This window comes from Juglans regia, chromosome 2, assembly GCF_001411555.2.
Source record: "Juglans regia cultivar Chandler chromosome 2, Walnut 2.0, whole genome shotgun sequence".
In the NCBI taxonomy this organism is placed as follows: Eukaryota; Viridiplantae; Streptophyta; class Magnoliopsida; order Fagales; family Juglandaceae; genus Juglans; species Juglans regia.
In genome coordinates, this window is record NC_049902.1 from 30,246,774 (window position 1) to 30,261,084 (window position 14,311).

The 14,311-nt window shown below is 38.7% G+C and overlaps 1 protein-coding gene across 1 annotated transcript; it reads right to left on the minus strand.

Annotated features, from left to right (window-relative positions):
- Nucleotides 1–10,607: 10,607 nt before the first annotated feature.
- LOC108985092 (late embryogenesis abundant protein At1g64065-like) lies at nucleotides 10,608–11,455 on the minus strand. Its single transcript, XM_018957258.2, has one exon. The coding sequence runs from the start codon at nucleotides 11,361–11,363 to the stop codon at nucleotides 10,728–10,730; it is 636 nt and encodes a 211-aa protein (XP_018812803.1). The 5' UTR covers nucleotides 11,364–11,455; the 3' UTR covers nucleotides 10,608–10,727.
- Between the last annotated feature and the right edge of the window lie 2,856 nt (nucleotides 11,456–14,311).

Consider the following 14,311-nt stretch of genomic DNA (forward strand, 5'->3'; position numbering starts at 1 on the left):
GATTGAGTGGGGGAGTATAGGAGGGCAAGAGTCAAAATGGATATTTCAAAACCTCTGCAACCTAGGAAAAAAATGAGTTTGGGGGGAGGGGAGGGGGGAGAAGTCTTGTTGGGTTCGTTTCTCGTATGAGAGATTGCCAGATTTCTGCTTTACATGTGGTATTTTGGGGCATTCCCAACGTGATGGTAAAGAAGCTCAGCTTGCACATTTGAGTTCATCATGTCTTCCTTATGGTGTTTGGTTACATGTGGGGTTTTTCGACAAATTGGCCAGGAGGGAAATTAGGTTTAGAGGTTCGCCCTCCTGGGATGCAGAGGAATGTCGAGCCACCACAAGCAGCAGTGGTGGTGGGATCTTCGATAAGCAGTAAAAATGGGCCTCAAATCTGCTGCAATCCGTGGATAACTATTTTGGAATTTAAGTTGGGATTCTGGGCACGCATAATACGGTAACTGATGAAGTGGGAGGGGAGTCAAATATGGGGACCAATCCTATTGAAGGAGGTGAGAATTCTGTGAATCCAGGGGTTAAGGTTTTTCAGCAAGAGACATTAATGTTGATGGAGAAAAAGTGGAAATGGTTGAGGGGGAGTAGTTTTCATTAATAACGGATTTAAAAATTGAGGGAGAAGGGCTTTTAATTGAAGTCCCGATCGTAGATGAAGTGGGTATGGGTTTGAGCTAAAAAACTTGTGAGCCCATTACAAATTCTAACACTCAAAGTCCATTAAGCCATTCACGAGGAAAACAATGGCTATCTGAGGAAGGGGTTCTACAGGGAAATCTTGTTATTCGAGGAAGGAAGAGGAAGGGCTCAAGTGTGGTTGAAGATGAGGATCACGTGACTAAGAAGACTCAGGTGGTGCAACTCATTCAAACAAAGATATTGGAGGTGGCTATTGAACAACCCCACCGAATATCATGAAATTTTCTATTGGAATTCTCGTGGGCTTGGGAACCCACAAGGCATTCATATGCTTCGTGATTTGATCATGGAGGAAGCTCCCAAGGTACTTTTCTTACAAGAGACTCGTTTACATGCTCGTCAATGGGATTACTCAAAGTTTAAGGTTGGTTTTTGAAATTGTTTTGTAAGGGATTGTGTGGGTTGTAGTGGGGGTTTGGCTTTGTTATGGCGTGATGAACTGGATTTATAAATTATTAGTTACTCTAAACATCATGTACATGCTGAAATTAAGGTGAATAATGTGGAGGGTGGGAAGATTTTGATCACAAGTGCCTATGGTCACCCTGATTCAGGGCATAGGGATGAAGTATGGGGTTTAATTAGAGATTTCGACCCTTAAGAGGGGAGGCCATGGGTGGTGTTTAGGGATTTTAATGAAATCCTTCATCAACATGAGAAGTGTGGGGGAGGGGGTAGAAATGAAGTACAATTGGAAGGTTTTAGATCTGTTTTAACAAATTGTGGTCTTCGAGATGTGGGATTTTCAGGGTTCCATTTACTTGTAATAATAAGAGAGAAGGGATGAGAATATAAATAAAAGAATGGATCGCTTTCTTGCAAATTCGAGACGGTGTGATGTTTTTTCAAGTTTAAGGGTGCAACATGGGTTGGCTTCCTACTTAGATCATGTGCCTTTGTGGATGGATACTCATGGGGCACTTGTTAGAAGAGGTGGAGAGAAAATGCTTAGGTTTGAAGCAATGTGGTTAGGGGATTATGAATGTGCTAATATTGTGGAGGAAAATTGGAGTAGAGTGAATGACTCCAGTTCAATTCGAGAGTTGATGGGTTGTATTTCGAGTTGTGCATATGATCTTAAAAAGTGGAATCAAAGCTCATTTAGGAATGTGCAGAAGGAGTTATCTTCTACAAAGATGAGATCGAAGAGGATTCAAGAAGATGATCCAACCTGTCAGAAACATCCAGATCATAAATAGGCTTGTGAAGATGTTCAAAAGTGGTTAGAGAGGGATGAAGTCATGTGGAAGAAAATGTCAAGGGTTATGTGGCTTAAAGAGGGAGATTGCAATTCAAAGTATTTTCATTCAAAGGCAACTGTTAGAAGAAGAAAAAAAATAGAATTTTGCAACTTAAGGATGAAGTTGGGAATCAGAAACAAGGAAAGTAGTTGGATGATTTGATTACAGATTTTTTCAAGACTTTGTGTACTATTGCAGATCAAGTAGAAATGGAGGAAGTCTTGTCAGGGGTCGAGGTAAAAGTCAATGAGCAGATGAATGAGAGCTTAACTAAACCTTATGTTGATGAGGAGGTGGAAGTGGCAATGAAACAAATGCATCCTTCTAAGGTAGCAGGACCAGATGAGATGTCTCTTGTCTTCTATCAAAAGCATTGGAGGGTGCTTGGTCAATCTGTAACTAATTCAGTGTTGTTTGCTTTGAATAATGGGGATTTTCCTAGGGAGTTAAATAACATGTTAATCACTTTAATTCCTAAGAAGTCTGATCCTGCAAAAGTAGCCGATTTTAGACCTATTAGTCTATGCAATGTGCTTTATAAAATTCTTTCAAAATTCATTACTAATAGCTCAAACAAGTCTTACCTGTGGTTATCTCTGAATCCCAATGTGCTTTTGTCATTGGTAGGCAAATTACTAATAATGTTTTAATTGTCTATAAGTTATTACATTATCTTAGAAATAAGAGGTATGAGAAGATGGGTTTTATGTCTCTCAAACTTTATATGAGTAAGGCGTATGACAGGGTCGAGTGGATGTTTTTGGAGAGGATGATGGGTGCTCTTGGTTTAGTTTGATCAATTTAGTTATGAGGTGTGTAAGTACAATGTCTTTTTCAGTGCTTGTGAAAGGAAGTCCTAAATGTCCTATTGTACCGAGTAGGGGGTTAAGGCAAGGAGACCTTTTATCTTCTTACTTGTTCATTTTATGTATGGAAGGACTTATTACTTTATTAAAGAAGAGTGCTTGTCAGGGTGAAGTGGAAGGTATTAAAATTTGTAAAAGAGCTCCTAAAGTTAATCATTTATTGTTTGCGGATGACAACGTGATTTTTTGTAAGGATGATGTGAGTACTAATGAAAAGATCCATTCTCTTTTGAATAAATATGAGAAAGCTTCGGGCCAATGTATTAATAAGGAAAAGACTTCTATGGTCTTTAGTAAAAATGTTCAAGCGGATGAAAGAGTAGAAATAATGCAGCTTTGTGGTGGGAGTCATACTCAATAGTATGACAATTATTTGGGTTTGCCACCAATGGTGGGAAGATTAAAATAAAGAGCTTTTTCTAGTATTAAACAGAAATTGTGGCATAAACTTTAGGTTTGGAAGGGCAATTTGTTATCTCAATGAGGTAGGGAAGTACTTCTTAAAGCTATAGCTATGTCCATTCCTACAGATGCTATGAGCAGTTTCATGTTTCTTAATTCTTTCTGCCATGAATTAGAAAAGATGATGACTCATTTTTTGTGGGGGAATCAACCTTAGGGGAGGCAGATACATTGGGTTAGATGGGAAAGGTTTCGTGATTCAAAGTTTAGAGGTGGAATGGGTTTTAAAAATCTTAGAATCTTTAACCTGGTCCTTTTAGCTAAATAGGGACGGAGGCTTCTGAATAATAGGGGGTCTTTGCTGTATAGAATGTATAAAGCCAGATATTTTTCCAAAACTTCTTTGTTTGATGCAACAATGGGCATAAACTCTTCTTATATTTGACAAGGGATTTTCAAGGCTTTAAGGAATTTGAAGACAGGGTGTAAATGGTGTGTGGGAAATGGGAGTGGTGTAAGAGTTTTTGTGGATCCATGGATTCTAGAAGCTAATGCAGAAGAAGTTCAAGTGTTTGCTCAATGGTATGATGAGAATCTTAAAGTTCAAGATTTGATTGATGTTGATACAGGTTGGTGGAATGTAGAAGTATTGAGAGCTCTCTTTAATCCTTGGATTGTGAATTAGATTTTGAAGCTGAATGTGTCTTTAATTGCAGAGGATGCTTTGTTTTGGGTTCCAGAAAAAAGTGGTATTTATTCTGTTAAAATTGTTTATAAGCTGTTTTTACAATTAGATGGGCAGAATGTGGGGGAGAGTTCGAGGGAGAGATTAATTAAATCTTTCTGGAAGTGTCTTTGGCATTTAAAGATTACAAAAAAATTGAAGATTTTTGCTTGGAAAGCATGCCTAGATAATCTGCCAACTTATCAGAATTTGAAAAAGAAAAAGGTTTTGTTGGATGATACTTGTGTGTTTTGCAGTAGGGCCAATGAGGATGCTGCTCATGCTTTGTTTTATTGTTTTGATGTGGCAAATTCTTGGTTGCAACACTTGCCAATGACGGAAAATATGGAATCTGGGTTTTCTTTTTAGGAGTTGGTAGTATTACAAGGGAGAGAGGATCCGAGGAAGCTTTAGCTAATTTTGTTTCTATTGCTTTGGGATTATGGTATAGAAGGAATCAACTTATTTATGGGAATATTTCTCATGATACTAAATATGTGATCTTTTATGCTTTGTCTTTGTCGCTCGAGTATAAATAGGTACATGTTTTTTATGCCTGCAGTAAGGATATTAAAAAAGTGGTCAGTTGGGCCAATCCTCCAGGTGATTATTTAAAGACGAATGTAGATGGAGCAATTTTCTTTGATCAACATAAAAATGGTATTGGAGTTATAGTTAGAGATGCACAAAGGAATGTGGTTTTGGCATGTAACAAAGTGGAAAGGGATCAAGTTGTTTATTCAGAATTCATTGAAGCTACAACTATGTTAAGAGGATTGCAACTGTGTGCTCAGTGGGGGGTGCCGAAACTGATGTTGGAAAGTGATTGCTTGGTTCTTGTTAATGCATTGAAGGATTACTCTGTTTATTTCACTGATTTTGCTTTCTTGATTCAAGATATTAAAAGAATGATGTATAGTTTCCAAGATGTCCAGGTTTCTCATGTTAACAGATTGGGCGATTCAACTACTCATCTTTTGGCAAGGCATGCTTGGGGGTTAATGATATTGAAATGTGGTGGGATGGGTGTCCTTCTTTTGTATCTCAAGCAATTTGGCTTGATACAATCTATATTTTGTAAGGATAGTTATTTTGAATGAATGGAATTTTGTTTACAATATCTATATATATGTGTGTGTGTGTGTGAGCGCGCGCGCGCGTAAACTTATCATGGCTCGTTGCAAGAGAAGAGTTTGGCTTTGGTTTCACTTCTTAATAGGACGCATGCAATGAGTTAATGGATATAGGCCAAATTACTCACAAAGAAATACATAAATAGCAGTGATTAATAAATCCACCCATAGATTGCTTGATTGATTATAATTAAATCGGTTCGATGACAATATCAGATCCAAATTAATTACGGCACATTGGGCACGGGGCCTCGATATATATTATATATATATATAATACGATCGGAAGGGCTGATAAATAAGGTGCATGGTATTGAGATTACAAGCTGCAGTTGGACATACGATACCCACAGTTCCACCTGACACCGCGATCACATGAGGCCATTCGGTTATACATTATGAGCTGTCAATTATTCTTTGATTCATTTTTATATTTTTTGTAATCTATAAATAGTAGCACGTTGCTTGTACATAAATGCAATGATAAGAATACAATTATGTTATTTCATTTTCAACTTTCTGTTATCTTCATCATCTTTCACACTATGCTCTCTCATTTTCGTTCTTAGTGCTACTGTTAATATGGTATCCTGAGCCATGACAGAAACACCTCCAACCCAAACCAACAATACAAATATGTTCTCCAATCCTGAGACCAACCCACACCATCCAGCTAGTCCCTACTACATCCAGCCTGGTGAAGAAGCTTCTTCCCCACTGGTTCCAGACCTTATAATCACAGAGAACTATGTAACATGGGCAAGGACCATGCGCCGAGCCATGAATATCAAAAACAAATTGGGATTCATTGATGGCAAACATCTCAAACCATCAAATGCTTCAGATGCTCTCTACACTACTTGGGAACGCTGTAATGATATGGTAATTGCTTGGATTCAACATTCCGTGTGCATCGAACATAGATCGAGCATCGCTCATGTGAACACTGCTGCGGCTGTTTGGAACGATCTCCTCGAGCGATTTTCAATTCAAAACGCTCCACGAATTTTTCAGCTCACTAAATCGATCTCAGCACTTACTCAAGATGATGAATCGGTTAGTCAATACTATAATAAACTCAAAACTTTCTGGGATGAATTGGAAATATATGAACCCATGCCTTCTTGTACATGTGGAGCTGTGAAAACTCTGATGGATTACACCCACTGAAGCAAGGTTATGCAGTTTCTCATGGGACTGCATGACTCATTCGATGTCGTTCGAGCACATATCTTGCTCTATGACCCTCTCCCAGCATTAAATCGAGTTTTATCTCTTATACAACAAGAGGAGAGGTGCAGACAACTTAATTCCACTCAAGCACCGATTGCAATGGCAGTAGAGGACCTGATCAACGCGGCCAATCTTCCTTGTGTAAAGATCGACTATTTTGTACTCACTGCAACATTCAGGGACACTCGTTGGAATGGTGCTTCAAAGCAAATCCTAATCTCCATATGTGTTCCCATTGTTGCATACCAGGACACACTAGAGAAAAATGCTACAAGCTAAATGGATTTCCTCCTGGTCACAAAAATATTTCCAAGTTTAAATCCCATGCTAATCAATCTTCACTTGAGTAGGAACAAATCGGCAATGGCTCACCTATTACTCAAGAACAGTACGCTCACCTCCTTGCCTTACTCCAATATCCTTAACTTCCCGCTGCTACATCTGCTGCAAACTAGACTTGTTCAAATTCATCAACCACTGGAATTTTCCCTGTTATTGGTACTCTTTATTGCAATTCTACAAACACATCACACACAATCCCAAAATCCACTCACTTGTGGATAATAGACACCGGAGCTACAGATCACATGATCTGTAACCCCACTCTCTTCACCCATAACGTAACCCTCATCTCACACACGATCAAACTTCCAAATGGCACCACAACACCCGTCACATACGTTGGTGATATCCATCTTTCTGACCAACTCATCCTCAAACATGTGCTTTGTGTACCTGCTTTCTCATTCAATTTACTATCTGCTAAATCTTTGTCCAATCATTTAAAATGTTGTCTCATTTTCTTCTCTAACTCTTGCTATATTCAGGACTTTTCATCCAGGAAGACGATTGGCATGGGGACAATGCATAATGGACTTTATCACCTCCAAAATACCAAACCAGATCCCACGGCTTTACAATCTTTTTCTTTTACTTTATGTTCCAGCTATGTTAAGACTACACATATTTCAAAGTTTGATGAATTCACACTATGGCATCACATGCATGTATTGAATGATATCCAAAAATCAAGTTCAAAATCCACAGGTTTATCAAATATTCCATGTGAAATTTGCCCACTCGCAAAACAGCACAAACTCCCATTTCCCCAATCAAATATCATGGCATCCAAATCATTTGAATTAATTTCTATTGACATTTGGGGCCCCAATCCGATCCAAGCTCACAATAATGTCAAGTACTTCCTCACAATTGTGGACCAATTCACTAGATGCACACGGATATACTTACTTCAAAATAAATCTGAAGCTCGCGCATCCACTCAAAATTTCTTTTCCCTTGCAGCTACTCAATTCAACACAAAAATCCAAACAATAAGATCTGATAATGGTGCTGAGTTTAATATGCCCTCATTCTATGCTTCTAAAGGAACATTACATCAACTTACTTGTGTCGCCATGCCACAAGAAAACGCCCTCGCTGAGCGTAAACATCAGCACATATTAAACATCGCCAGAGCATTGAAATTTTAGTCCGGCCTACCTATAAAATGTTGGACAAAATTCATCATCACTGCTCGTCTACTTAATTAACCGCACCCCTTCTCCAAACCTTCAAGGCAAGTCTCCATTTGAAATACTCTATGACAAGAAGCCATCATATTCCCACCTCAAAACATTCGGATGCCTCTGTTTTGCCTCCACATTAACCTATGGCCGTCCCAAATTTGATGCTCGCGCCAGAAAATGCTTGTTTATCGGCTATCCATATGGAGTTAAGGGATACAAGCTTCTCGACACCACCACAAACCAAATATTCATTTCTCGTGACGTTATCTTTCATGAAGACATTTTCCCTCTCCAACAAGCCAACATCGAACCACAAGATTTGCATATCAACACCACCACTTAACTCACCCACGCCACTTATTGACAACACCCATCAAACACCTCCTGTGCACATTGATTCTACACCATCCATCGAAACCCAAGACCTTCATACCTCCCTTCCGCTTCACTCACCCACAGCACTTATTGACGCCTCCCATCAAACTCCTTCTTCACACCTCAACTCCACACCTCCCATTGACAATCCCAACATTACGCCAATTAAATTGCCTTTACGACGATCTACCAAAACTCGGACAGCTCCTGTCTACCTCAAAGAAATCCACTGTAATGCACTTTCTCCATCTCCATCCTATTTCGTGTTGAAAGCTACTGGATCCACTGACAGCACAAGTTCGAACATTCAATTTCCTCTCTCTTCTGTGTTGTCTTACAATTTTCTATCACCATCATTCAAAGCATTTACAGCTTCCATCTCTGTCCACACCGAACCAACATCACACATTCAAGCCCTAAAAAATCCCATCTAGTGTAAGGCAATGGAGCAAGAACTCACTGCTCTAGAGCTAAATGAGACATGGTCCATCGTCGATTTACCTCTTGGGAAGAAGCCGATTGACTGCAAATGGGTATACTGATACAAATTCAAAGTTGACGGCTCCATAGAACGTGCGAAAGCGAGATTGGTTGCGAAGGGCTTCACTCAACGTGAAGGAATAGACTTCCATGATACGTTTTAACCAGTTGCTAAGATGGTCTCTATCTGCACTCTTCTTGTTGTAGCTGCCATAAAAGGATGGGACTTACAACAATTGGATGTTAATAACGCATTCTTATATGGACAACTTGACGATGAACTATATATGCAGCTTCCTCCTGGCCTTGCTTCGATACAAGCAAACAAAGTGTGCAAACTACACAAAAGCATTTATGGTCTTCGACAGACATCTCGCCAATGGAATACAAAGCTCTCATCCTCCCTTGCTGAATTTGGTTTTGTGTAATCTAAGTCAGACTACAGTTTGTTCATCAAACACATGGCATCATCATTTACAGCTCTGTTGGTCTACATTGACGACATTATTTTGATGAGTTCAGACCATAAATCAGCCGATGAAGTCAAGCACTTCTTATCCACCAAATTCAAGATAAAAAATTTGGATTCACTCAAATATTTCCTCGGCATGGAGATCGCTCAATCAAATGATGGAATTCAAGTTTGTCAAAGCAAATACACCTTGGATATCCTATTCGAGACTTGCATGCTTGCTGCCAAGCCCTCACCCATTCCAATGGAACCTAATATCAAACTTCAAAAGGAAGAAGGAGTTGTATTTCATGATCCTACTTTGTATAGGAAACTGGTTGGTAAGTTACTTTATCTGACTAATACATGGCCTGACATCAGTTACAACGTGAATCTTCTGAGTCAGTTCATGGAAGCCCCACAGATACTTCACTATGATGCTCTCATTAAGGTCATTCAATATCTCAAAAATGCACCAGGTCAATGACTCTTCTTTCCCACCAATTCACCATTAAAGCTCACAGCCTATTCGGATGCCAATTGGTCCAATTGCCTCGACACACAACGATCAACAATTGGTTTTTGCGTGTTCCTTGGTCAGTCTCTCGTTGCCTGGAAATTGAAGAAGCAGAACACTATTTCACGATCCTTGGTTGATTCATAATATAGAGCCATGGCTGCCATGGTTTGTGAACTTACATGGCTCCGATATTTTCTCAATGACCTTTGCATTACGATTGATGATCCAGCAACCTTGTATTGTGACAACTTGGCCGCGTTACAGATAGCTGCCAACCCCGTATTTCATGAGCGAACCAAGCACATCGAACTAGATTGTCATCTAGTTCGCGACAAAATTTCAGCTGGCCAAATAGGTACTACACACGTCCCTTCCTTTGACTAGTTAGCGGATCTTCTCACCAAGCTTGTACATTCTCCAGCGCTCACTAGATGCTTGCCCAAGATGGGAGTCTTAAACATCTACTCTCCATCTTGTGGGGGACTATTGAGATTACATGATGCAGTTGGACATACGATACCCACGGTTCCACCTGATACCGCGATCACATGAGACCATTCGGTTATACATTATGAGCTATCAATTATTCTTTGATTCATTTTTATACCTTTTGTAATCTATAAATAGCAGCACGTTGCTTGTACAGAAATGCAATGATAAGAATACAATTCTGTTATTTCATTCTCAGCTTTCTGTTATCTTCATCATCTTTTACACTCTGCTTTCTCATTTTCGTTCCTAGTGCTACTGTTAATACATGGACTTCCAATATTCAGTGAAAAGAAAGAAGTTTTGTTATGATCGCAGGGCATAATTTTAGTTCTTCGGGTCATACACATTAAGATCATGAGACCAAATTAACCTCCATATATTTATATCTTTCACTGTACATTCTTATATTGGTGTATAAACGAATGAAAGAATGAATCTCATGATGTCCTCGAAATTAATTTCTGACAAGAAAACTAACACCATAATATATATTATATATATATATATATATTTATACATATAAAGCAAGAAACAAAAAAAAACGAAAAAGAGATTTGCTTTTTCTCAATCATCGCATTATTTGCATCTTAAATCCTTGCTCTTGCCGCTTGCCAAATTAAGAGTCATGGTGCAATTCAGTTCTGCAGACTTTATCTTCTCTATAATCTTCACTGAGCGAAGTGTACCACGAAACTTGGCATAGCTGCTGAGCTCTAACATCCCCGAACCAATATCACTGCTGAGATCAGTATCGGATGGCTTGTTGTTTGACCTCACATCCACCGTCAGATTCAATTTCATAGTCTCTCTGGCATCGACGAATCCATGCCCTATAGTCTTCTTACCAACAGTCACGCCTCTATGTTTCACATAGGCAAGACCATTCTCAAACTCGAACTGCCCGAAATTCATGTTCTTAATAGTCATCTCAAGAACCATAGTTGCGTTAAACGAGGGAGATTTCTCAACGCCATACCTCAGGTTCTTGAACGTGACCGACGTAAGTTCCACATCCAGACTTCTGGTACGCAAAACGGTCAATGCAAAAATCAAGAGGATGATGCTCAGGATGACTATTGCGGCAAGAACACACACCGGGCATTTACTACTCCGCCCCGCCCGACGTTTTTGTTCACGTTTGAGGGCGGCGAACTCCAAGTCTCTTCGAAGATGAAGTCCGGACGGGGAGTTAGCGTAAAGTTCTTCTGTCATGGTTCGAGGGACGTTGAAAGCAGATGATCACTAGGGCCGGGTGGCTAGGGTTTTTCGTTTGGAAATTTTGGTGTGGAAGTTCTAAAACCTGTGGTTTGAAGTAGTGGTGGGAAAGGTGAATTAAAGGGCCGTCAATAATGAACTGGCAATAGGATATAATTATAAAGCACACGATAAGGCAATAACCGTCAGCTTGAAGTGTAAAGGTTTTTTGCGTGTGATTGAAGTCTGTCTTCACCGTGTTGTTCTAGGAATTGTTGGCGTGTCGGTGTGCAGAATTGAGCTTTTACACCCCCTTTTCCAGGACATAATAATTAATATAGTATGTAATATAAATTATAATATGTATATGATCATCCGGCTTAATTAGATCCAGTTATTTTATAAGAATAAATATATATTTTTTTAATCCAAATATAACTTAAAATTAAAGAATGGAATTTATAAGGACATGCCACCTTCATTAACCTGTTGCAATCTGGCGGCCGATCGATCGATGATCATGAGTTTACTCGGTCATATGTGTAAGTGAACGTGGTGCATTATTCCTGGCGAGTGGCGATCGCGATCGAGATGTTTGGAACGTACAGATCTATATATATATATATATATATATATATATATATATATACCTACCTTTATATTAGTTTGCATGATATAATTTGAGATCATCTGAAATTACAAATATATAGTTTGTTTTTTGTGTAGTCGGCAACGTGCATTTTTTTTTTTTTTACAAGAATGGAATGCTAAAGCTAGGTATCATCATATATATGCATGTTTTGGTGTTTTCTGATTATTTTTTTTCTTGGATTTTTTTATAAGAGTTTGATATATTATAATAGATATTTATGGAGACTCCATTTGGACATCGATCCTTCAGGAGATAAATTTCACACGACTGCAAGGTATTAATTGGTGTTTTCTCATGTCGTCTACGTACGTACCATGATATGATCAGGCCGTACGTTTAGGCGCTAGCGCTCGTGATCAGAGACGTATGCGTTTACCTTGCGGCCTATCTTTAGCGGGACATCTTTATCTACTTCATGATGCAATACTTATTATGAGTTCAAAACATAACACAAACTGTGCAAAAAAAAAAAAGTAAATAAATAAAATTTATTCTGAATATATATATATATAGCTAATATATTGTAGTAGTTATCTTCTAATCCTATCGGAATTCCATTTTGGTCCAATAAAGGAAATTAAATTTCTTAGTAATTAATAATAAAACAAAACTTCTTCATATATATATATATATATATGGTAATATGATTCAAAACCAACCACTACTTTTGTAAATCATGATGGACTTTACATCGATCGGTCGGTTTTGCTATGAAATTTGAGACAGAATCTATGTGGAATATCCTAGCCTATTTAAACGTAGTGTAATTTTCCAGCAGCATAAAATTTTCAACCTAACACAATAGCTAGCGTACACCACTGGAGCCTGGAGGTATCTTAATTTACGGCTGGAAAACTTAATTTTCTTTTGACGTTGAACCGTTTAATTATAACCTTCGCTTTTGTACGTTGAAGAATTGTACTTCATGAGTCCTTCAAAATACTCCAATATAGTCACGAATATAAATTATTTCGAAGTTATCATTTTTTTTCTCCTAAAGTCAGGAACCACGTGGACATGCATGGAGGCTATATATGGAAGTACCTGTATGATCAGCAAATCTTGTACGTCGATCAATCAATGTGTTTAGAGCTAAAAGAATTGAGATAGCTGATTCAATTGAATTCAGCTCTACGTATGTCTTTGTATTTATAATGATATATGAGAATACACAGATAAGGTAAAGCATTTGAAATACAAAGTTTTAAATGTTACAACAACTAGATAAATATCAACTAGATAAAATGACAGCTATTTCTCCTAAACTTTCTGCAACACTTTCGGAACTGCTCTAGACTCCTCAGAGTCTGTTATGTGCTGTATATCTTGTTTAACATTCCCCCGCAAGTTGATGGGGAGGGACCGAAGCATCAACTTGTCTCTAAGCAATAAGAAACGAGAAGAAGAGAGTCCTTTGGTGAAAATATCTGAAGGTTGATCATAAGTGGGAATATAATGAGCTTTGACATCTTTGTTCAGTATTTTCTCACGAATGAAGTGATAATCCACTTCAATGTGTTTCGTTCGAGCATGAAAGACAGGATTGGAGGATAAAGCTAAGGCTCCAATGTTGTCAACCCACAAACAAGGAGCAGAAGTAAGTGGAATTCGAAGTTCACGAAACAGCATACGCAGCCAATAGAGTTTAGCTACTGTGAGAGCCATGGATCGGTACTCAGCTTCAGTACTTGATCTGGCTACAACAGGTTGTTTCTTAGCAGCCCATGAAATCAAGCAGGGACCAAGATAAATAGCATAACCCGTTGTTGACTTTCGATCATCCGGACTACCAGCCCAATCGGAATCACAGAAGCCATGGAGTTGAAGGGATCCCTTTGTGAATTGAAGACCAAATTGAGGAGTTCCTTTGAGATACCTTAATACCCGTTTAGCAGCTGTGAGATGAACCGAAGTAGGACCATGCAAGAATTGGCAAAGTTGGTTGACACTATAAGAGATATCGGGTCTAGTCAAGGTAAGGTACTGTAAAGCACCTACCATTGTGCGATATTCTATCGGATCAGATAAAGGTTCACCAGAAAACTTGAAAAGTTTACTACCTAAACAACAAGGGCTGGATGTCGGTTTGGCACCAACCATTTTAGTGCGATGAAGAAGATCTGTCACAAACTTGCCTTGATGAAGATGAATGCCATCAGGAGTGTGGGTGACTTGAATGCCCAAGAAAAATGAGAGTGCACCAAGGTCTTTGACTGCAAATTCATGGCTTAGTGTAGAAATCAATTCAGAAATAGCAGTAGAAGAATTGCTGGTGACTATTATGTCATCCACATAAACAAGAACATGAATGCAT

Bases quoted from the DNA above. Each gene is read 5' to 3' on its own strand.
- LOC108985092 (XM_018957258.2), bottom strand. From the start codon at position 11,363: ATGACAGAAGAACTTTACGCTAACTCCCCGTCCGGACTTCATCTTCGA.